This window comes from Cladophialophora carrionii (genome assembly GCF_000365165.1).
Source record: "Cladophialophora carrionii CBS 160.54 unplaced genomic scaffold supercont1.7, whole genome shotgun sequence".
Classification (NCBI taxonomy): domain Eukaryota; kingdom Fungi; phylum Ascomycota; class Eurotiomycetes; order Chaetothyriales; family Herpotrichiellaceae; genus Cladophialophora; species Cladophialophora carrionii.
In genome coordinates, this window is record NW_008481832.1 from 989,244 (window position 1) to 1,012,887 (window position 23,644).

The following is a 23,644-nucleotide window of genomic DNA, read 5'->3' on the forward strand; positions in this document are numbered from 1 at the left end:
GCTGTTGATGTCTCATAAACCGCCTTGAATCCTAAAACTGCTGACGACCAGCACGAGCATGTTGATAACCGCCCACAACAAAGGCGTCCAAGTACTCATCCTGAAATAACCTGCATTGTAGACTGCTCCGAGGACCAGCCCTACCAAACTCCCTGCCAAAAGCGCCTCGCTTGCCCCGATAACGATATAGACCACGGGGACAATCCAAACCCAACTCAACGTCTCTCCAATCGGATTTTCGCCCAACAATTTCCTATTCTTCGCTCTCAGTTTTCGTCCCTGTGGGGAGTTGAGGTATTTTCTTCGCTGCGTAGCGGAAGCGAATTGCATCAACACCGCCCAGGTTGCCACACAGGCGTGGGCGGCGACAAAGGTTATGAGCGTCCAGTACAGCGTGTACCGGTAGATGTCGCCCAGGAAGTACAGGTATCGTGCTTCGCCAGGGGTGGCGCGGACGGGCCAGTAGAGGGCGGGGAACTCGGGCGTTTCATAGGAGAGAGGAACACCGGCCCCATAGGTTGTCATTCTGCGACTCGAGAGGAGGCAAAGGCACGCTTTGAGGACTGTGGACGGGACGGACTCGAGGGTGAGGAAGTCGTCAAATCGAAGCCGACGTCAACCCGCAGTTTGGAATGATTGGGTCGCAGTTTGCTCCACCCAGACTTCCCCAGATTTCGCGTTAGGACGAGCACTCTTCGAAGCCTCACCTCCCGGCCAACCCATCATCATGTTTAAGCCAGACTACGCTGAGGTGTATCTTATTTGCCGACTGCATGGCGGACGAGAACTGGACCAAACGAGTCCATGCTAGAAATCAGCTGAGAGAAATCGGCGTGCAGACGTCGAAGTTCGGAGAAGTGCTCCGCCGTCAACGGTCGCATTTCGTCATGAAGGGCGTCATAGCAGCATTCGCTGTGATTCCAACGTGAGGCATCAGTAAGATCGTTCTCCATATTACAAGACCTCTTCTGCTCTTCACTTCAAGTGGTTCTCCCCCAATGCCGCCTAAAGCCCCCATAGCAGCTGCCCTTCGAACTTCCAAGTCTGCGTACCGCTGTACTCACCGAGCTTTCGCTGCTCCTTTGATTTATCGAAAACCACTTCCTTTCATCACGGCTCAGTCTCGTCTACAAACGCTACAGAAGCATTTCTCATCCACGCCAACCATGTCCGGACTCAATTCCCGCAACCAGGATTTCAAGCTCGAGAAACTCTTCGATGTCTCTGGCAAAGTTGCCCTAGTGACTGGCGGAGGCACGGGTATCGGACTGATGATCACGCAAGCTCTGGCCACTAATGCAGCGAAAGTCTACATCTGCGGCCGTACCGAAGAGAAATTGGACCGCGTAGCGGAGCTCTACGGCAAGGATATTCCCGGCCAGATCATTCCCATCACAGCCGACGTGTCCAAGAAGGAAGAGATCAAGAAGCTGGTCTCCGAGATCTCGTCCAAGGAGAAATGTCTCTGTATTCTGGTCAACAACGCCGGCATCTCTGGCAACACGCAACAGACCGAGGCAGAGTCCGCTGACGAGATGAAGAACAATCTCTTCAACGACGAGAACGAGACGTTCGAGAACTGGACAGACACGTACCGCACCAACGTGCCGCAGATTTATTTCATGACGACCGCATTCTTGCCCCTCTTGCAGGCCGCCCACCAACACAACGACAATTTCAGCGGCACGGTCATCAATATCTCGTCCATCTCAGGTATTGTGAAGACCTCTCAGCACCATGCCGCCTACAATGCGTCCAAGGCCGCTGCCATCCATTTGACCTCGATGCTCGCCAACGAAGTGGCGCAGAACGGCCTGAAGATTCGCATCAACGGCATCGCGCCAGGTGTTTTCCCCTCGGAAATGACGGCCAAGGACAGCGGTGACGATCAGAAGAGCCATATCCCCAGGGAGAAGTATGCGGACAAAGTGCCGGCCAGACGGCCTGGTGAGGACAGAGATATGGCAAACGCGGTCTTGTTTGCGGCCACCAACCAGTACTTGAACGGGCAGACCGTTGCAGTAGACGGTGGATACATCCTCAGCGCAGGGAGTGGACCGTAAAGAGAAGCAACGTGAGAGTGTTCGAGAAGAACGAGGACCGAGAGCATAGCACAACTGCGAGAGTGGCAGGGGTGGAGCGGCACACTACTCGTAAAGGCAGTGCCTACAGGTCCAAGTGCTAGTGTAACACCCGATGCAGCAGACCATGCTATGATATGTACTCAATAACGAACAAAAAAGCAATATCAGGTCTAAAGATCATTTCCATTTCGATTCGCTTTTCGCCGTCTAGCGAGTAAGAGGTCTATCTGCGCTGCATACAACCATTCATATCCCGATTCCTGACCCGAGGGTCAAACATTCCCCTGAAAGCTTCATCCTTCATTCATGTGTTGAGCACAGTTCCGCCATTAGGATGCAGAGCATGCCCGCTGATCATACTGCTATCCGGACTGGCCAGGAACACGAACGAAGTGGCAATCTCACTAGGTTGAGCGGGTCGACCCAGCGGCGAGGTGAACTGCTTCTGTGCGTCCTCATTCATGGTTGATGGGATGAGCGGAGTCCATACAGGCCCTGGGCAGACAGCGTTGACGCGAATACCTTTGCTGACTTGTTGATTGGCCAGGCCGCGGGTGAATGAGATGATTGCTATGAATCACGGTGTTAGCAGATGATACAAATGTAGCGGTGGATGGAAGATGGATGGGGTGGACCAGCATACCTCCTTTCGTGGACGTGTAGTCTAGCAGATCGGGGCGACCGATGTACGCGTTGATCGAAGCGTTGTTGATGACCGTGTCGCCGCGTTTCATGTGAGGTACAATGAGTTTGGCGAAGTAGAAGTAAGGGTGGATGTTGGTTTCGAAGGTCTTGTGCCATTGCTCGAGAGGAATCTCAGTGATATCCATCTGCATCATTTGGTAGGCCGCGTTGTTCACCTGAAGGAACAATGTCAGTCGTCAGATAGTCATTGAAAAAGGACAGCTCGTACTAGGATGTTGATCTTGCCCAAGGCTTGCTGAGCCGCTTTGACGGCCTTTTCGCAGTTTTCGTACTTTCTGACATCGGTTGGGAAGAGATGGCATTTGCGGTCCTCGGCTTCGACTCGCTTCTGCGTCTCTTTTGCGTCCTCCTCTTCCTCGGGGAGATAGACGATGAAGCTGTCGGCACCTTCTTTCGCAAAGAGAATGGCAATCGCCCGTCCAATGCCACTGTCACCACCTGTGGGACATGTTAATCGGGGGAATGCATGCAGACCGCAGGGTGGACGAGCCTGTGATGAACGCCTTCTTGCCTTCCAACTTTCCAGCTGCCTTGTACTCCTGCCATCCACCATCAGGAGTCGGCAGTTTGTCGTGGATCGCCTCCACAGGCAAATCACCCTCTCTCCCAGGAGGATCTTGGTGGGTGACCTTGGGGAGGAAACCCTGCTCGAATTGACCTTTTCCTTCAGACATTGTGAACGACTTTGAACAAGGCACGTGATCGATCTGCAAGTCGAAAGTTTATGGAGAATGAGTTCTTGTTGAAGCGAAAAGCGATATAGAACTTCACTTCTCCCTCAGACGATAATTATTCGACTGACGCACGTCATGGCAGCGGTTGGCAGGCGCTGATGTCACGGAGGCAACCACGTGAGAAGGATCCGGATAACTCTCCCACCATTTCGCCAACAATTGGCCAGGAGGCCCACACCGGCTTCATTATTTCACTCTGGTCATATCACCGCTTTTGCGTTGGGAGACGCGGGAAAAGAAACCCAGGTCCAACGCCAAAATTGCGACAAGGCTGAGAGCGGCGACAGAAATTTGTTCCAGCCAATTGGAATATGTTCTTGATTGGCTCTGTGCTCGGCCGCAATCCCAGTACGGGAAACCAAGTGACCAGCCGTGACCAGTCGCTCCAGCGTGCCAGTCTCAGCCAGTCTCCAAGTTCAATTTCTCTTTTCCTTCAACCTTCGGACCCAAGTTGCCATTCGGCGCCGAGGAGCAACAGACGTCTCGGACGTTCAGCAGCTTGTATGCGACTGTTGGAACTGCCTTTGTAAGTCTCGTCGAGATGTGTGGCTTCTCTATGGCCCTTTCTGAGCGGTCCCCGCGTCTGCTTTCACTTTCGCGTCCGAGAGAGCGGAGGGTTCAGTTCCCTGGAGCCTGTTCAGAGTCAACACAATGGGGCAGCTAAACAACGGTGGGTGCCATCATGAAGAAAAAGCGGGATGATCTCCTTGGTATAACATTCTCCTCGGCATCCTCATGTTGGCAGGCACAATAAGCATTTGCTTCATCACCTCATCTCGGCTTCCATAACAGTGCATTACGGATTGCGGACATTATGCCAGAACGGCTACGGTCTACAGAGTTGCGAAGCGGCCACAGTGAAGATGCTTCCAACGCAGGCTCTAAAGCTCTCACTACCACTGGGCCTCTTGAGATGGACGAATATCCACCGAAGTCAAAAGTTCTCATAATTGTGTTTGCAATGATGGCCAGTGCCTTCCTCGTCGCATTGGTCGGTCCTCGTACGATCCCATAAGATATACTCACTGACAGCGTTGTCCAGGATCGTCTCATTATAGCAACGGCCATACCTGTCATCACGAACCACTTTAACTCCCTCTCAGACGTGGGATGGTATGCCTCGGCGTATCTATTGACAATGTCGGGCTTCCAACTCTTCATCGGTCGGGTGTACACCTTCTACAACCCAAAGACTGTATACATCGCCTGCCTCGGTATTTTCGAGCTAGGCTCGCTCATCTGCGGAGCCGCTCCAAACTCTGCAACGCTTATAGCTGGAAGAGCTATTGCCGGACTCGGAAGTTCGGGCATGTTCTCAGGCGCCATTACAATCATTGTCTACCTCGTCCCGTTACAAAAGAGACCAGCATACACGGGAATGTTTGGCGCTATCTTCGCAGTAGCCTCGGTCGCAGGACCGCTGTTGGGCGGTAAGTACTTTTCCAGGATGTGCACAAGTTATCTAGAATGTGGCAATGTGAGGTTTTCCTCACGGGTCTTGATGCTAACAAGCATGCAGGCGTGTTTACGGACAAAGTCTCGTGGAGATGGTGCTTCTACATTAATCTACCCATTGGAGGAGCAATGGCGGTTGTCTTATTCTTCGTTCTCAAGCTCCCAGCGGCCGCCACCGAGCGTTCCAAAATGACCCTAAAGGAACAACTGCGCCAACTCGACCCTATCGGTACAGCCGTCTTTCTCCCTGCAATCGTATGCCTCCTCCTGGCGTTGCAGTGGGGCGGCACAACCTATAACTGGTCGGACGCCCGAATCATCGTCCTCCTTGTCCTCAGCGGCGTTCTCTTCCTCACCTTCATGTACCTGCAACACCTCTTCCAAGAGCACGCCACGGTTCCTCCCCGGATCCTAAAGTACCGCGCTGTCAGTGCCGGTGTCTCCTACGCCTTCTTCGCTGGGGGTGGCATGATGGCACTAATATACTTCCTGCCAATCTGGTTCCAAGCAATCAAGGGTGCCTCGGCCGTCCATTCAGGAATCATGAATCTCCCCGCAGTCCTTGGAATCACCGTCGCCAGTATGGCAGCAGGTATCCTCACACGCAAACTGGGATACTTTACCCGGTGGATGTACGCCTCCTTCGTACTGTCCTCGATTGGTGCAGGATTAATATCCACATTCACGACGACTACGGCCCATCCGAAATGGATCGGATACCAAGTTCTATGGGGCCTCGGGCTGGGGCTAGGGATACAGCAGCCGTCGGTGGGCGCCCAAGTCTCCCTGCCGCGGAAGGACGTCGCGACCGGAGCAAGTATGATGTTCTTCGCTCAAGCTCTGGGTGGCTCGATTTTCGTGTCCGTGGCGAACAATATCTTCGACAATACCCTGTCGCAAGACCTTCGAAAGATCCCAGGCCTTGACGCAAAGGTCGTCACGCACGTCGGCGCGACTGATATACGGAGTATTGTGCCCCCTGACCTGCTGGAGCCGGTGCTCATGGCCTACAACGACGCTCTACGAAATGCATTCTACGTCGTCGTCGCCGTTACCTGCGCCACCGTGTTTGGCGCTCTCGCCATGCCGTGGAACAACCTGAAGAAAGTCGCCGCGGCGCAGGAAGCTGCAGCAAAGGCAGCCAGGGAGAAGGCCGGTTCCCAGGCATCCGATAGCAAGCCAGGATCGACTGAGGGAGCTGACTCGTTGGTGCAGCATTCTGAGGAGCGCCAGCCAAGGTCGAAAACAGAGGCGCCGGAGAAAATGGTCGTGGAGGTATAGCGTGATGCGCCACTCCCGGTCTGCTTCATTACCTACCTTGTGTTTGTACAGTTGGGTAGCATACCAGTGTCAGTGCGGCGCTAGGCAATGACTCCGGCTCGACTTTGCAAAACTCTCCACTCGACTACATCAGAGAATTGCGACTTCACTTATAATTGCAGAAACACAGGAAAATTTTCTGAGATGGAATCGTCTGTGGCTATGCTATGCTCTGTACTTTATCTGTCGCACGAGGCCTGCTCTGCCATGCTCGACGGGCACTATATTACCCAGGTATGTGTGCTATGCAAGACCAACTAGACCCCAGTAACTTCCACTCCCTGAACCGCCGCGTACACGGATCAAGTATAGCACGGCACATATGGCATGAACATTATACAATACACCAAGCTATTACAACTTGTGACTTGTGACTTGTGGCCCGTGAGTCGTGGCTACAGTATCATTCTCATTCTCACTCCCACTCCGATCCCCGCTCTCGCTTACGGAACAGCGTTGTACAAAACGAAGTACTTCTTATATTCCATCCGGCCATCTCAGCCTGATAACCGACTCGACGTGCATCAAAAATGGGTATCTCTAGAATTTCGACTCTTGATTCCCGACCCTCGACTCCGGACCCCTCGACTCCATCCTACATTCAACGCGCCACAAACCAGCACGCATACCCAGTATATCCAAGGAAAAGCTTCGTGGTCGGATCATCACATCACATCACATCAGCTCATAGAGTCGACGGTATCGATGATGTGGTCGACACCGTCCTGGTCATGGTCAGACTATAGCGCTTCTCCAGACTGGACAGCAAATCCTCGGCGAGTTTGTCGGTTGTGCTCGCTGCGGAGGAGGATGATGGAGACGAGGACGAAGACTTGGGCACCGCCCTCGGCATGAGTGGCAAGGGCGCCAACGGTAGTGGCGGCAGTGGAGGCATCTGGCTGGACGAAGGTACCCGCGGGATGCGCGAAATTCGGCGCGAAGATTTGCGAGGTAAGGGAGGAGGCTGTGTCGAGTGGTCGGCGCTCCCGTCTTGATCTTGGGAAGGGAAGTCTAGAGACGACGACGACGACGAGCACAAGGACAGGGCGGAGCCCGACTGTGGATCCTGATCCGAGTCCGAGTCCGAGTCCGCATCTGAATCTGAATTTAATTTTGAAGTTGATACTTCTTGGGATGGCGCTAGGTTTGGGGTGTTGCCCTCTTGACTGATACCGGCTGCTGGACATACTTCGGTCTCTGGATGTGCTTCGGTTTCTGGACGTACTTCAATCTCTAGACGTGCGTCGGACTCTGGACGTGCTTCGATCTCTGGAGGTGCTTCGGTCGCTGGACGTGCAGACTGGACATCGATCCTGCCGCTGTCGTCCGAATTCGTGCTCGCCGATTGCTTCAGCGTGGTGGTCGGGCCGGGCTTTCGTTTGGTCATACTTGCTGTAGTGGCAGACTTTGACGGTTTCCACGGCTTCAAGAATTGGCTCAGCTCGGGACTCCGACGTTGTCGAACAAGACGAAGGCGATGTTGGTTCTGAAATGGCCCTGCGACGGCTCGGAAGAGCATGCTGTTCACCTCAGAAGCTTCGCTCTGGCGTGGTGGTCTCTTGTCTGCTTGAGGCTTCTCTAAGGCTTGCGAGGACTTTGCAATGATGGCGTTGGCATGGTCGACTGATTGTTGAAGCTTGATCATTGCCGATACTTGCTTCTTGGCGTCTCTTCGGAGTCGATCGAGGTGTTTCTTTTCCGCCCTTGTGGTGCATTTCTCGCGTCGCTCTGCGAGTTGGTCCAGCAGGGTGGCTAATTTGCCTGTGATGGCATCCAGCTGCAGATTCGTATCTTGATGGCTCTCGTCCATCTCCGTGTAGTCGACCTGCCTTTCTGGACCGAAGCTCAGTGGTATGGGCAGAAGAAGCTGGTATTCTGGGGGAACGCCAGCAGTATACACAGTACTGAGGAAACATTGGTTGCGTCAAGGGAGCCTTAAGGCGACTATAAGAACGGGGTTTCTAGAGGATGAGGAGGCCGAGCCCTGGTGGTGGCTTTGCTGACGGGGCTGCTATTCTCAGCCTCCATGTTGACACACCTTGGCTCCTGCAAGCTGTTACGGCCAGTTTCCGTGCGAAGCAGGGCACCGACCAGAGGTATTCCGTACTGTGAATTGGATAAGCAATCGCCTCGAATCCTCTCGCGGTACTGAGTGCCCGCGCACAGAACACACATAGCAGCAGCTGGTTTGTTCAGAGTCGGAGAGTTCAGAGGCGGTCCAAGTCATTTCGGGCCGAAGCTCAGACAAGCTCTTTAGCTCATTACAGTACTGGGATAGATTGGCAAAGCTCCGGCGCGGTGGATGGCTGGATGCCGAAATGACCGCTGGGGCCTGATCGTCCGGGGTCTGCCTGGGCTAAGAATAACTACAACGTGACCGAAACTGCTTCATAATACTGATGAACCGTGCCCCAGATTCGACATGCGCCGCCGTTGTCATGACTGACTGTTAAGGTCTCACGCGAGAGCTGCGAGTTATCGTCGACCTGTTCGGTGCCCAGCAGCCACCATCAAGGCATAGTCACCACGAGCCAAGGGGAAGACTGAGAGAAGACTAAGAGAAGACTAAGAGAAGACTGAGAACAAACTGAGAAAAGACTGAGTCGCTCCTCACACGCGATTGACGCCAAGCAAATTCCATGGCCGCGTGTTCGTATTGACAGTTGCGTCAACAGTAGCTGCTTCGGGTAAGGACATGCAACTGATGATCCCGTCTGCCTGATTCCTCGAACACATCACGATATCGTGACTGTGTACAGTGCAAGCTTCTCGCGTGTCTGTGCCAAGTCGTGAAGAAGACGTGATGATCATGTCGTGATACAAGACCAGACATGAGCGCTAACGCCACCATGGAAGAGCAGCGCCTCCACAAGGCATTCAGCTGCATCCGATGTTTTGAGAGAAAGGTGAAATGCGACAAGCAGAGCCCGTGCTCCAATTGTGTCAAGTCCAAGATTGAATGCATCTTCCGAGTCCCGCCCGCTCCACGCCGCCGGAGGAAACGGGCCCAGGAGGATCTACTACTTGCGCGCCTCAAAAAGTGCGAGGATCTCCTCAAGAGCAGAGGCATCGACGTCGACAATCCCGAAACACAGTCGCGGGCGGCTTCGGGCCCTGTGACGCTCGAAAGCCCTCCGCTGACTCAACCGAGTTCGCAGCAACTCAGTCCCGATGTGTCGGGCACGACTGGCGAGGATCTCATCTTCGCCGCGTCCGAGATCAGGAGCGCCGGTCGGTTGATCGTAGACCAGGGCAAGTCCCTGTTCGTCGAGAACAATCTCTGGGCGAGTCTTTCGGACGAGTTCCAACAGCCCAACGAAGCGATCGCCGGATACTCCGACGACGACGAGGACGACGCGGGCACCCCGGTCGAGGAGAGCACCGAGTTCATTCTCGGCTACACCCCGACGAGCAACTCGATCCAACAACTACATCCCTCTCCCACCAATATCTTCATCCTCTGGCAAATATACCTTGACAACATCAACCCGATGACCAAGTTCATCCACTATCCGTCGTTTGGCAAGACGCTCGAGCAAGCCTGTGGGCAGCTCGACAATCTGCCCCGAGGCCTGGAAGCGCTGTTGTTCGCCATCTACGGCGCTGCCGTCTACACCATTGATGACGAAGAGTGTGAAATGAGACTCGGTGAGCCTCGAAAGATCCTGCTTGCGCGATACCGACACGCCACGAGGAAAGCGCTGGCCCGGGCGAGGTTCATGAATACCTCGGAGCTAGTGGTGCTCCAAGCTCTGTCCCTCTACCTGTTCTCCATGCGCGAGAACTACGACCCGCGGACGAACTGGACCTTGGCAGGAATTGCCGTCCGCATCGCCCAAGGCATGGGTCTCCATCGCGACGGCACAGGTCTGGGGCTGTCGATTTTCGAGACAGAAATGCGCCGACGTTTGTGGTGGCAAATAGTCGTGTTGGAGGGACGCTCAGCCGAACTCAGTGGTTCAGGTCGATTTAGCGACCTCTCCTTCTCCGATGTTCTGGCACCGACCAACGTGAACGATGAAGACCTCTATCCCGAGATGAAGGAACCGCCAGTTCCGCAAACAAGGCCGACCGAAATGATATCGTGTCTTCTCCGAATCGAGCTTACCATGTTCTTCCTGGAGAAGCAACGACAAAAATCGAGCATCGACTTTGAGAGCTTGCGTCTTTCCGCGCCGTTGAAGAGCTCTCTTGAAGAGCGAGACGCCACGATGGACGAGTTGGAACAACGGCTTGAAGACAAGTTTCTCAAGTACTGTGATCCGTCGGTGCCTATACAGTTCATGTCTATCATCATCGGCAGAGGAGCTATCAACATGATGAGACTGATGGCCCACCATCCGCGCAAATGGGGCTACCAGGAGCAACTGCCGCCAGGAGAACGGGACTACCTCTGGAACGTGTCGGTGAAGCTTCTCGAAGGAACGAACATGGCACATTCGTCGAAGCAGTTGCAGAGATTCATGTGGCATACTAGAGTGCATTTTGTGTGGCAAGCCCTCATTTTCGTCCTCAACGACCTGAAGCAGTCTACTCTAGGACCAGAGGCTGACAGGGGGTGGCAAGCGGTGGACGAGATCTATCGGCATCATCCATACTTCGTGACAGACTACAAGCGACCCTTGCACGTGGCGGTGGGAAGCTTGTGCTTGAAAGCGTACGCCGCGCGGGAGAAGGCCCTTCGCGCAAGTACCAACGGTGTGTTCCCCAAGTTCATCCCAGAGTATATCCAACAGCTCCGCGAGCAGCGGGAGACTGGGCCGCTACAGCGCGCCAAGGCTGCGTCGTCGAAGATGCGCTCCGGCAATGCGAGAGATGCTGTCAACGATGCTGGGAGCAGCGATAGCCAGTTCCCGACCACAATGGGTTGGGAGAGCATCTCGCCGCCGACGCAACCTACGCCCAGTAATCTCTTCTCGGCGGACACTGTATATGGCACTTCCAACGCAAGCAGCCAGCTCCCCTTGCCTGCCTTCCAGCCCATAATACCTCCACCACCGGCTGGCGACGGTATCTTTGCATCTGAACATAGTCTGGCGCACGATCTGGCGCTGGCAGACGTCCAGCTGGATTGGGCGCAGTGGGACTATATCATGCAGGATATGGGGGAGATACCTTGAGCTGGCTCATTGGTGTGTATGAATATATGGCAGTGGCATATTCCCTTTTGGAGTATCCTGGCTACCATACATCCAAAAAGGATATACAGAACGTCCACTCTGTTAGCATCTATGTAGGTATTTAGGCTCTCTTCTCATTCAAAGATATCATTCTCTCCTTCCAAATGAACCGCACGTCTAGAGATATATTCTCAATAGTTAGGGTGTCGCAGATTTTCATCACGTCTTCTTCAGAGCCTGTGGTGGGATTTTTTCTACAACCTGGGTGGCCTTGATTTACGCATAGGAGTCCGGGTCTCCACTCGATCGTAGATATCCAGAACAAGGATACGTACCAACTGAACTTAGATACGGTGTTCAATTGACCGGCCATGGCGACACATGTCGGCACCTACCTAGTACTGAGGCGGCCGAATCACAGTTCAGCACACCGAGCACGCCTATGATTGGCCAGCAGTTGCGCCTTGGCAGATTTTCAGCTCCATATCTGGCCTTGGCAGATTTTACTTGTTTTGCACCGTTGCCCGCAGAATCACAAGGCTCCCTGTCTGCCACAGTTCCTCTTGATCCTCAAATGAACAGCCTCCGTAGAGACGTCTTCAATACAAGATGGCAGTATCTCTAAAGCTGGCTGCAGGACACAGCAAACCGCCGCTGGCGTATTCTACGCGACCATCACTCACCATCTCCTGCAGATGTATTTAATAACAGACGTGGACTGCTCTCTCCCCATCTCACCACTCCTAACTAGGGGAATCCGGCTGAATTCATTGCATATACCAAAGCAACCACAACTGAAATGGGTACAGAGCAACACGATTGAAAGACGGTTCTCCTTTCCGCAAGTCTTTTCGTCCCCATATGCAAGGCTTTCGCTTTCCGAGACAAGTACTGCGCATGCCATCACGCTCCATGGAATACGGGGAAGCTGCATCGGCGGGCTCCTTGACCGAGAATCTCGTTGCGTTCACATATCGCTGGGACGAAGAGGTCTACAGTACACGGTCGGCCGTCCTGGATGTTTCTCCAGCCTAGCCCGTAGACAGCATGTGGCTCAAGCTCGTCTGGACTGACGGGACCCAGTCATGGGACCCAGAAGATATGGGCGAACCAGAGTCCTCCCGCGCTGGTCTGGATCTATGGCGGAGGTAGGGAAATTTATCCTGCCCCATCACCGACTGACTTGCGTAGAGGTCTGTTCGCTGGCGGCAGTGCTGGTCTCAGTACAATCTGTCCGGAGTCGTCCATACCTCGACATTGACGGACAACCCCTGCATCGGGGTCTCTATCAATTGGAGATTGGGTGTCAGGGCCTTCCTGCAGAAGCCAGTCATACGTGTGGAAGGGTCTTCGAATGCTGGGTTCCTCGATCAACGCATCTCATTTGCATGGGTCAAGGAGAGTGTTGCTGCTTTGGGGGTAGATACATCTCGCATTACCATCTCTACGTCCGCCGCTCAGCACACGTCTGGTCCCGTCTTTCCCAGGTCCCTTGAACCGTGCCGAGTAACATACAGTAGAAGGGCGAACCGGCGTTCGCGCAAAGCATCAGTCTCCATCCTTCAGTCTTTTGCCGGACGTGATGACGGCCTTTACACAGCGGTAATCACGGAGTCCTGGAAGCTCGATCGGCACGAGTATCGATACCTCTCCGTTGTACAACGGCGCCGCCGCGAATTTGAGCATCACGGTAAGTTGTGAGTTGCCTCGGCGCCGCCATTGTTGTTGTTGTTGTCGTTGTTGGGAAACGTGATCTGAGAGCAGTCTCACGCCATGTAGATCCCACTGATTGACCTCACAACGCCAATTCGCATGCCCGCGAAACCAGAGCTCCACTGAACTCTTTGCCTCGAATTACAGCGTCGTGTGGAAACATAGTTATCGACGGGACCATCCTGACAGCCTACCCAAGCAAGCATGCTTGCCTCGCTGGGGGAATTCGTCTACACGTGCCCACTTTTGCTTTACATAGTTCATAGAGAGGAAATTCACCGACAGACAATACACTCCTCTCAGCTACAGACATCGTACCGTTCCTTCAAGATGTAAGGAGGGTTTGAGTGTGAAAGGGGACAGTGCCTGCTGCCACAGAGAGGTTCACCCGTTTGGCAATGAAGCCTCACCCCAGTTCAATACATCAATGAAATAGCCATATACCATATATTGTACTGTATCATACGCCTTACCGCACGCCATAGAGTAAACATACCCCGGTGGCTGCAAGGGGCTCAAGTCAGGGGTGAATGAGTACCGTAGGTCGTCTGTTACTTATCGGGAAGCAAGATCTATACGTATTGAATTGTACCTGAGCACATGTTTAACGTAACTGTTGGGTGACTGTGACAGAAATAGCAGTTCGCATTTTGGTCCTGTACAAATCAAATCCATACATATCCTTCATTGATTTATTCCGCCGCACAGCTGTTAATACCGGCGCCCTCCTCGCTCTAGTAGAAGCGCTCAAATATTCAGTAAAGCCGCCTGATTCATCTCGCACTATCAAGTCCCCTTCAGATATAGTAGAGTGCCCTCTTGTTTATCTCGTGGCCCTTTCGCTGAGATTGTTGTTCACCTCGTCTCCCTCTCGTCCAGATCACTGTTCACCTCGCCTGTCTCGACGGGCCGTGGATCCTCCGTACGATACCATTCCCCATTGAAAGCGTTGACCAGCCACTTCCCCAACTTATCATACACGATACTATTGGCATTGTGGAACGCGATGCTGTGGTCGCTATCGGGGAAGAAGTGCACGTCGTAGTTCTCGATCCCCGCCAGATCGAACTTGTCCAGCAACGTCAGCGTGTTTTGCATGTGCACGTTATCGTCGGCCACGCCGTGCATGATGAGAAATCGCACGTTCTGCGATAACGCCGTCACGTTGGAGATGGCCGACTTGTCGTACCCCAGTGGATTATTCTGCGGTGTCCGCATGTATCTCTCGGTGTAGATGCTGTCGTAGAACCGCCAGTCCGTCACGGGCGCCACCGCCATGCCGTATTTGAATGTCTCGCCCGCATCTGTCTCGAGAACCTTCAGCGTCATGAACCCGCCGTACGACCACCCCCAGATGGCGATCCTTTCGGCGTCGACGTACGACTTTTTGGCCCAGATCTTTGCGGTGGCGATCTGGTCGTGCGCCTCGTAGGAGCCGAGGTTGTTGCGGATGATGGTGCGGGCTTCGCGGCCGATGAAGCCTGTTCCGCGCCCGTCCACGGTGACGACGATGTAGCCGAGAGAGGACGCGACGTAGGATTGAAAGTCGACGTGAAAGCGGCGGTTGACCATTTGTGAGCCGGGGCCGCCGTACAGGTAGAACAGAACGGGGTATTTCTTCTTGGGATCAAAGTGAGGGGGCCGCCGTTCAACGACTTGCAGGGTATAGCCGTCGACGGTCACGTTCTGGAAGATTTGATGCGGCAGTTCGTGCGAGGCTGCCACCTGGGCGAGGTGCTTGTTTTCTTCCAAGACTTGGGAGATTTTCTCCGGGTTGGCCGGAGTGGAGATGACTTTCTGGTAGGGGATGTTGGGGCCGGTGTATTTCAGGCTGATGTAGCCGGCCCCTGAAGAGAACGAGGAGTCCCAGTATCCGGCTTCGTCGGTGGGGACGAGGGATTGCATGTCCGTACCGTCCAGTTTGACGCTGTACACGTGGCGCTGTGTAGGGGCTTCCTTGGCCGCGGTGAAGTACACCAGATTGTTTTTCAGATCGACAGCTGCTGGCCCACCATCCACTTCCCAGTCCCCTTTCGTCAGCATAACTGGAATCGAGCTGTTCAAGGGGGAGAAATAGGCCAAGTGATTGCCGTTGTTAGAAACGACAACGTCGACGTAGCCGTCCTCTGGACGACCATTGTCCGGATCGGCTGGGATGTACTTTGTCTGTTGCGTGGGCTCAATCCAGCCTCCGTCCACGTCTTTCAGGTCGACAACCCTGACAGTATGCCCTGATTGAGCCGCAACGTCGACAAGCACAACCCTAACCCGATCACTCTCCCGGTTCGACTCCGAGACCAATGCCTTTCCGTCGTTCGCGAAGACAATGTTAAAGATGATCCGGTCGTCGTCTGGAAACCCCCCCTCGATGTCCACCGAGAAGACCTCCTGTTTCGCGATATCGTAAAACAGCATATCCACCACAGGGTTGGGTGCTCCAGCTTTGGGATACTTGATCTCCTTGACTTCCGGGTAGTTCTCCAGGCCCTCAAGGGGCTTTTTCCCGCTCGGTCTTGAGAGGAAATACTGCACTGGATATTCTGGGACCGTGGTCTCGTTTGTGCGTAGAAAAGCGAGGTATTGGCCATCCCTTGCCCACCATGTGGCTGTGTTGGTACCAAAGACTTCCTCCTCGTATGCCCAGTCCGGAATCCCGTAAAAGTACTCGGGCCCTCCATCGGTTGTAATCGGCGTCACCTGGGGCGAAGAGAGTGACCTGAGGAACAGGTTGTTGTCTCTCGTAAACACGATAGAATCGCTCTGGGGTGACCACTGAGCAAGCTGTATTTTCGCATCTGGCATGGCTGGGTCGAGCGGCTGAGCATTCTGCGTCTCAACGTCGAGGATAAAGTACAGTCCGAGGAAGGAATGTCGAAACACCTTTTCGGGGTTCGCCAGCAGCAGAACCTTCTTCATGTCCGGGCTCACCCAGAAGTCCGATGTCCAGTATTGTTGTCCGCCATAGTTGATCCACCCGCTCTTCACCAAAGTCTTGGTTTTGAAAGCGTTCGCCGCCGACGAGGTCCGGCTCCGGATATCTTCGACGACAAGATAATCCTTAGCCTGCTGATTGATCTCCAACAACAACCCGTCCTCGCCGTTGGGCCCAGCTGTCCACTCGATATTGGCGTACCTGGGCGACCACTGGCCATTCCTGATCTGTTCCATCGTGACCTTCTTTCCCGAGCTCTTGATCGGTGTCTCATGGTCGTAATCCAATGTCGACGCATGTTTATATCGACCTCCGGCCACGAACGCCAGTAGCGCCAGCCCCCAACCCACTACTGCAATGGCTGAGAGGATCCATATCGCCCGCTTCAGCCCTCTGGACATGCGCTGTCCGCCAATGGTGTAATTCTTGTCTTTGAACCGGGGCAACTCCGGATCACTGTCATCGTCTCGATAGTCTGTGGGCTGCGAACGTTTCTCCGTGGCATGTGACGAATTCAGACTCTCCAGGACCAACGAAGCTGTCGAGGCAGTCGTGACACTGTCGTGAGAAAGCCGTGGATATGCATCCTCGGACGACCTGTCAGCCTGGTTTATCAGCGTCTCCCGCTCTTCTGGTAATGTGCCCATCCTCGGACTGGGCGGCAAGCGCCTAGGGCTCGTGATAAAGATATCGTAGTTGAAGGCGAGGGATGTCGACCTCGACTGGGTAGGGGGAGCGTTATCTGGCCATGGTGTCGGAGGCTGGGACGTGCAAGGCGAGACGGCGCCGTCGAAGTCTCTGCGAGTTGTGATCGAGACTCTTCTTCGAGGGGACGGAGGAGGAAGTTGCTTTGTGCGTAGGTCGGAGATAACCCGAAGGATGCCAGCCTCGCTCGGGTTCTGAGATGTAGCGGAGGTGGAAGCGAAGGCGGAGGCAGAGGAAGCCGTGGAGGGAGAGCGACATGGCGCCGCATCCGAGTCCATCGCGAGAGGGCTTCCGATTGGACGGCGCCCGCCCACACCATCGACACTCGCAACGACAGGTACAACGACCAATACAACGGCGACAACAACGACACTGATTGAGATTCTCTCGCAGTCATCATGCTTGTCAATTTTCTACAGTAGCTGCTTCTATTCAGTCTATAGCCGGGTATCTTCATATTGAGACCTGCTGCTTGCGGCATGCCTAGCTCGTCGTCCCTCGCTGCACGCTTCCATCCATGTCCGAAAACGGAACATGTCAACATTCCTCAAACTGTACGCTTCAGATCATGTCTTCCCACTCCAGACGCCATGCGTGAGCAACTTCAGTGCAGAAACAACCCTGTACAAATGCGGTGATCACTTCGAGCATGCATACAGCACCCCCGCCACCAGGAAATAGAAACCCAGCCCGACTGTCAAAGAGACGAGCCACTGCTTGGCGAAGCCGACTCCGCTCTTCTCTCGCCAGGCGGGCCATCTGAGCCCGGCCAGCACAACCCAAGCAATCATGAGCAGGCTGTTGAATATCGCGCTCGGGTTCGCCATCACCAAGTACAGGTTGAGTTGCGAGCTCGGGGTGGACTTGTCCGGCAACACCTTGATCAAGATGAACGGGCTCGGGATGGCAACGACCGTCGTAATGGCCAGCATGTATATTCCTGCCATTGCGACCGAAGAGTTCTGCCTGCACGCCTGGCAGTGGTCGGCATGCAGTGGGTGGAGCGCGTTGGCAAAGTGGCGCTCGGTGTCTATCGAGGACTGGCTGCTCCTCCGCCGCCGAGCTGCGAACAATGCCAGAGGCCGCGACCATCGGCTCAGGCGCCTTGGTGGTCTCTCTGCTCTTGCCTCGTTGTACCTCCGTCTCTCGGCCTCATCGTTGCTCGCCGCAATGGCCTCCCCGTCCAGGATGTGCTGGATTTCCTCCGTCTGGCGGTCCACCTCCTCTATGGTCCTTGTAAACTCTGATTTCCCGTTTACAACTTGAGCGTGTCTCTCACCTACACTCGATCCCACCGCCGTTGAACTTGACGCCTCCGATGTGTCCCGATTCCGATGGATGTCGTTGGCGACGAGGCTGGCGCCGAATGCGTCGCTGAACGGGTTGCGGGAGTGGGGGGTCCCCGAGCCCGGACTTGCGATGGTACTGGATATAGGGCCTCGTCTGCTGGAACGGGCGCCTGGACTACTAATAGCCGCCCAGCTTGCATTGCTGTCCCGTCGGAGAGCCCACGGTCCAACGGAGGTGACGTGTTCCACGTGCTCCATAGAACTAGCGATGCCTTCAGCGGCAACAGCCTCTGTTTGTTCTGCAATCGGCATGGCGAATGTCATGTCGGGGTCTCGTCTAGAGTGAAGACGGGAAGTTCGGCGCGGTGGTGCTGGCGGTCACCCGGGTGCTAATATATGCAGGAGGCGCGATCGTTACAGTGCTTTTCAAAGTCAAGCCGGAGAACAGGTGTGTTGGTGGTGGCGGACGAACACTAAGTACTTGCAGGAAGGAAGAATCAGCAGCAGAAGTTCCCTTTAAAGTCGTAATAGCTGAGTGGACACCACGAAGCTGACCTCAAGCAGACTCACGAAAGAGAGCTTCTTATCAACCGGTACCTGCATTTATTCGTCTGACCTTGCCACGGCAGTCGTTCAACTCGACGTATGTCCGACCCATATTGAGCGGTTCGGCCAACAGAAAAACAGTCTATGACTGATGGACTCTCGATTCTGGTGTCCGAGCGCAAGATGGTCTGTCTTAACGTGCGTTAGAGTTGGGAGTTGCACACCAAACCAAGAACTCGCGTGCGGCCTGTGCGGCGAACGGAGACCGGCGCTGATTCAACAGCCCAAATGTCGTCGAGTCGTCGAACGCCACTAGCTGTGAGCGGAAAGAGAGGTGAGCCCGTGCATCAGCTGTGAGTGGAAATAAGAGAGACTGAGCCCGTGAATCAGCTGTGAGTGGAAATAAGAGACTGAGCCTGTACATGGCAGCGAGTGGAAAGTAAGAGAGTCTATGTGTCGGTAGGAAGTGGGAAGTAAGAGACGAGAGTCTATGCGTCTGTAGTAAGAGGAAAGCGAGAGCAGAGAGTCTATGCGTCGGCACCGAGTGGAACGCGATAGAGCGAGCCTGTGCATCTCCCGTCAGTAGAAAGTAAAAGAGATGCATTGCGCCCCGGTGAGAGGAAAAGGAAGGGAGCCATTATGTCTCCGATAAGAGGAAAGGAAGACAACTTTCACGCTGTCCACCCGACGAATTACAGTACACATCATAGCACATAGCACATAGCACAGAGCAGACAGCAGACAGCAGACAGCATACACAGTACACAGTACACTACATATCCCAAAATACCTCCTTTCCTTGCCTTACCTTGCCTTACCTTCCCTTACCTTCCCCTCCTCACAGGACCATGCAGACCTTTCAACGCCGGAACCGAACTCGACAGCCACCTCGATCGACTACAGTACTAACCGATACATACGTAGGTAGCTACGTAGCCCCATCCAGCTCAACGCACATTGGACGGCATGCGTGAAAGGGCAAACCTTTTTTTCATCGTTCCATTAATACCGCACCAGTAAATGAAATCAAATGAACGGACGTGCCAACATCGTCGAGCTGCCCAGAAGCAAAAGCAAAAGCATACCGCAGCCAATATGCAGATAGACAGACAGACAGACAAGCGACCTGACCTGATCGTCTGGTTTGGACCTTGCTTTATGCGAATGAATATGTCGGATGGGTAGGTCTGTCTCTCTGTCTGTCTCCGTGTCCACTCCCGTGGCCGTGCATGCGGAAGCGGCAGTAAGTCCTGCGCGAGTAGGAGTTCGATGTAAGAGACTTTGGCTAGAATTGGAGAACCACGCTTAGTTGAGATCTAGACCGTCTAAAGAGGTGTTGTTCTGTAAGGTTTAGATCTGCGTACTACACGATAATTCTGCTTTGGGCCTTGTATAGCCGATTACCTGTCGTCTCGTTGTCACGTCATACCAAACACCCTTGTTGCCTCATGATAAAATGAACTACTGCCTTATTGTACTCGTCGTTGTGTGAGCTTAGACAGTATCCTTCCGGCCAATACGAGCTTCCACACTATTCTTGAATCTCTGAGAGTCATGATGAAAACAGAACATGTCTCCGGAACCAACAATGACATTCCCAACGCCGTCAGACCTCCTCGAATGCTTATGCAGAAGGATGCAAACTCTATTAATGCAGCTCAAACGCTAGAGGATGCTCCTACCATCTGCAGATGCCAATCTTGCACTGTTCCTAGTAATGCAGTCTGTGTCGCTTCCGCACACTCCCTATGCCACTCTTCGCCAGCCACTCAGCGAAGACTCGAGCTGGATTCCAATGTCTTGATGTATCTGACAAACGCCTTTTTGTGGACCATGCCTCGAAATTCCCCTTCGCTTAAAACGCAAATGTACCGCAGTCCCAATTTGACGAAGCACTGATAAACCAGGTCCATTGGGGAGTGCACATCAAGTGCCACCGGCGCCGGGTCAATGTAAGGCGTAAGGTCCGCAGGGTCGCCCGAGGATGCTTCTTCGTTGCCAGACTCCTCCCGTCCTGAATCGTATCCTGTCTCTTCAAACGAGTCCCAAAGCCGGAAATGGGAGTTGTGCGCGTGGTTTTCCGAGGAGAGCAAGCAGAATGCATTCTCCTCATTCTCCACCCTGTCAAGAGCAAACTCTAGGTCTGGAGCCGGGATGAGACCCACCAGGACTTTGTTGCGGAGGATGGGCAAGCCGCCATCTAGCTCACCGAGATTTTGCAGGCGTCGAAGTTTAGCCCGGAGGTCGGTCGCCTTGACAAGAGGAGACAGTGTGATGTCGATCACTTTGTCTCTTCTGAATCGGGGTGTGATGTCTCCGAGCTCCGAGTCAAAGACCGGCGTGGTCCTGTTGTCGAGGAAAGGGTACGAATTCATGTCGGTCAACAAATCATATATGCTCAGCGGCTCGACAGCGTCTGCCGTCCACTTGGCACAAAGAACACCCAATGAGAAGGGTAACACGTGGTCCAAGCTGCCTGTCAACTCAAACAGGATGACGGCCAAGGTGACAGAGAGGCGTGTGACGCCGCACATGGTGGCGCCGGCAGCCACGAGGGCATAGACTCCCGGTGTAATGCACGATTCGATGTTTCCGGAATCTCGGCAATGCGACCATAAGAAGAAGTCTGGAAACTTCAAGACGACGTATTGGGCCAAGTGACCAACAATGCGTCCCATGAGACCACCGACGACCATAGAAGGCACATAGATGCCGGCGGGCACCTTGATACCAAAGGTGATGGTCGTAAGAAATGCCTTGACGATGAATGCAATGCTGAGGTAGCGAACAATCTGCAGGATTTCATCCTCGGTCGTAGGACAAAGCCCATTTCCTACATTCTGCTGACAAGGGCTGGCAAGCTCGAACAAGAGTTCGGCAACAGCTAGCCGGGTGTATCGGTTCCAGAAGCTGATCAAGCCCGTGAGCAGGGCCACGAGTAGAACTTCCAACATTGGAAAGGTTTTGATGATTTTGATACGCCGAAACGTAGTGGCCCAGAAGCGAGATGCTTTGATGAAAAGTGCACCGGCCAGTCCGCCTGCAATGCCAATTAATACAAACAGGGCGAGCTCGAAGTAATGCCAATCCGTCACGTAACGGACTTCAAACAGCACAATCTTGTTCGTGCCATACGGATTCAGAAACTTGAGTGAAAGCGCCGCAACAATGCAACAGAAGAAGGTCCGGAACAAAGTCTTGGGAGGGAAATAGTAGCTGACTTCTTCCAGGCTGAAGAGGACTCCACCCAAGGGCGAGCCGAAGGCGACGGCGACACCAGCGGCGGCACTCGCCGACAGAACCTCTCTTCTCTTACCGTCGTTGAGGTTGTACTTGGTAAAGAGCCTGCAAGCAATGTTGCCCACGCAGGTGGCAATGTGCACATAAGGGCCTTCTTTGCCCAAGCTCATCCCTGATGCCACGCTCAGAACGAGAGCGATGGTCTTGAGAACCAGAACTCGAAGGCCGAGGTATCCGTGCAGAACAAAGCCGCTGAGGATGACCTTGACCTCCGCCACGCCACTTCCGGCGGCCGAGAAATATACGCTTGCCGGGACCGTGCTCTCCTGACTTGGACGTCGGACCCCCGATGACTTGTCCTCGTCTGCGTCAGCGTTGATGTTCTGCCTGACCGCTCCGAGGTTCTCGTCGAGGGTGGAAGCTATGTGTGAGGGCACGACAGTCTTCGAGTACAACGTGATAAAGCAGGACAAGGCTGCAAGCACCATTGACCCGATGATGAATGCCAGATAGTCAATGTGAACGTCGTCGATCCCGGAACGGTGAATGAGTTCCGACCAGCTCCTCCACCTGTCACACGTGCGTTCTCCACCGCAGCAGCTGGTTCTGCCAAGATACCAAGCACCTCGACAGAAGCCGCGTTTGATATCAAAGATAGCAGACTCGGTCACGTCGACAAAGTATGCTAGTGCGGCAGACACGACTCCGATGATAGCCACGAGAACCCATCCTTGAGCCGAGTCGAGAAGCAGAGCGAGACGTCCTCGCCAACCCCTCTTTTTCCTCAGCTCGAGGACTCGATATCCGTCCGCGATGCTATCGTGGACCCAGTCCGTGGACGTGAACTGATCGTACCAAAGTCGGTCGTCCTTCGACAAAGAGCTTGCCAACATCGACGAAGAAAGTTTAGGGGTACGCAGACCGGAGCTTCTCATCCATACGGGACTGGCGTTGCCCGACTGTCGCGCACCATATTTCCGCTTTCGTAAACTCCCACTCGCACTGTTCACTCTGGAAAGCTGTCTTGACCGCGGAGATCCCGGTGTGCTCTCGCCAGTGTACCTGCGAATTAACCCGGGGCGGTCCCCCAGCAGGGCAGTCTCTTCTGTGTCTTTGGGAGTCATAGCGAGTGAGGGGGGTAGCCGTGGCCCCGGCTCAATTGCGGAAAGCGAAGTTCTAGACCTGCGGAGCGTCTCCGGCGACGACGGCGTGGTAGTCGAGTGGGAAGGTGGGAGGGAGGCAGCCTCATAGGGTTCATGGAAAGAGACAAAGGATTTCGGCATCGTGGCAGCATCAACGTGAGAGGAGGCGGAGGAGTAGTAGTAGGAGTAGAAAGGACCACTGCCAAATTACACCAGAGGCAGGAAGAAGAAGGTCACGGCGCCGCCTGCAGGCAGCCACCGCCTTCCAAAGGCCGTCAGCTGGTCATGGGAAGGTAAGCTGTATCAATAATAGTCTCGTGGAAGGCGTGCAAGACGTAGAGAATTCGGTTCCTGACTCAGTTCGAGGATATCAAGGGTCAGCAGTATCAACAGGATGACTTTTATCCGGGGCGGCCAAGCGTGACCCGGCGATCACCTCTGGGTGAACAATGGTCGGTTGAAAGGGTGAGTAATGGAGGGCCACGCTAATTGTAGGAAGCAGGAAGAGGGTGTGCCTATCCCGGAGAAGATTTCAGTATCAAGACTAGGCATCTGATCAGGTGGACGACACATCTCGAACGACCCAGTGGGCAGTGGCATCAATCATCTGACGGATTTCGACGAACGCGGCGCGCTCTCGAATGGGAGGACGGCCTCAT

At 54.1% G+C, this 23,644-nt stretch overlaps 9 protein-coding genes across 9 annotated transcripts; 3 read left to right on the forward strand and 6 right to left on the reverse strand.

Annotated features, from left to right (window-relative positions):
* Window positions 1–12: 12 nt before the first annotated feature.
* Window positions 13–525, reverse strand: G647_08436 (uncharacterized protein; the record flags this gene model as incomplete). Its single annotated transcript, XM_008732747.1, has 1 exon — window positions 13–525. The coding sequence occupies one exon, from the start codon at window positions 523–525 to the stop codon at window positions 13–15; it is 513 nt and encodes a 170-aa protein (XP_008730969.1).
* Window positions 526–1,166: 641 nt separating this feature from the next.
* On the forward strand, window positions 1,167–2,063 carry G647_08437 (uncharacterized protein; the record flags this gene model as incomplete). Its single annotated transcript, XM_008732748.1, has 1 exon — window positions 1,167–2,063. One exon carries the CDS (start codon window positions 1,167–1,169, stop codon window positions 2,061–2,063), a length of 897 nt encoding a protein of 298 aa, XP_008730970.1.
* Window positions 2,064–2,388: 325 nt separating this feature from the next.
* Window positions 2,389–3,463, reverse strand: G647_08438 (uncharacterized protein; the record flags this gene model as incomplete). The annotated part of the gene is made up of 4 exons (XM_008732749.1): window positions 2,389–2,654; window positions 2,728–2,944; window positions 2,998–3,217; window positions 3,264–3,463. 4 exons carry the CDS (start codon window positions 3,461–3,463, stop codon window positions 2,389–2,391), a joined length of 903 nt encoding a protein of 300 aa, XP_008730971.1.
* Window positions 3,464–4,337: 874 nt separating this feature from the next.
* G647_08439 (uncharacterized protein) lies at window positions 4,338–6,259 on the forward strand (the record flags this gene model as incomplete). Its single annotated transcript, XM_008732750.1, has 3 exons — window positions 4,338–4,514; window positions 4,566–4,953; window positions 5,043–6,259. The coding sequence occupies 3 exons, from the start codon at window positions 4,338–4,340 to the stop codon at window positions 6,257–6,259; spliced, it is 1,782 nt and encodes a 593-aa protein (XP_008730972.1).
* A 724-nt stretch (window positions 6,260–6,983) lies between these two features.
* G647_08440 (uncharacterized protein) lies at window positions 6,984–8,108 on the reverse strand (the record flags this gene model as incomplete). The annotated part of the gene is made up of 1 exon (XM_008732751.1): window positions 6,984–8,108. The coding sequence occupies one exon, from the start codon at window positions 8,106–8,108 to the stop codon at window positions 6,984–6,986; it is 1,125 nt and encodes a 374-aa protein (XP_008730973.1).
* A 1,039-nt stretch (window positions 8,109–9,147) lies between these two features.
* Window positions 9,148–11,418, forward strand: G647_08441 (uncharacterized protein; the record flags this gene model as incomplete). The annotated part of the gene is made up of 1 exon (XM_008732752.1): window positions 9,148–11,418. The coding sequence occupies one exon, from the start codon at window positions 9,148–9,150 to the stop codon at window positions 11,416–11,418; it is 2,271 nt and encodes a 756-aa protein (XP_008730974.1).
* Window positions 11,419–13,986: 2,568 nt separating this feature from the next.
* Window positions 13,987–17,046, reverse strand: G647_08442 (uncharacterized protein; the record flags this gene model as incomplete). The annotated part of the gene is made up of 1 exon (XM_008732753.1): window positions 13,987–17,046. The coding sequence occupies one exon, from the start codon at window positions 17,044–17,046 to the stop codon at window positions 13,987–13,989; it is 3,060 nt and encodes a 1,019-aa protein (XP_008730975.1).
* A 360-nt stretch (window positions 17,047–17,406) lies between these two features.
* G647_08443 (uncharacterized protein) lies at window positions 17,407–18,369 on the reverse strand (the record flags this gene model as incomplete). The annotated part of the gene is made up of 1 exon (XM_008732754.1): window positions 17,407–18,369. The coding sequence occupies one exon, from the start codon at window positions 18,367–18,369 to the stop codon at window positions 17,407–17,409; it is 963 nt and encodes a 320-aa protein (XP_008730976.1).
* A 2,003-nt stretch (window positions 18,370–20,372) lies between these two features.
* Window positions 20,373–23,126, reverse strand: G647_08444 (uncharacterized protein; the record flags this gene model as incomplete). The annotated part of the gene is made up of 1 exon (XM_008732755.1): window positions 20,373–23,126. The coding sequence occupies one exon, from the start codon at window positions 23,124–23,126 to the stop codon at window positions 20,373–20,375; it is 2,754 nt and encodes a 917-aa protein (XP_008730977.1).
* Between the last annotated feature and the right edge of the window lie 518 nt (window positions 23,127–23,644).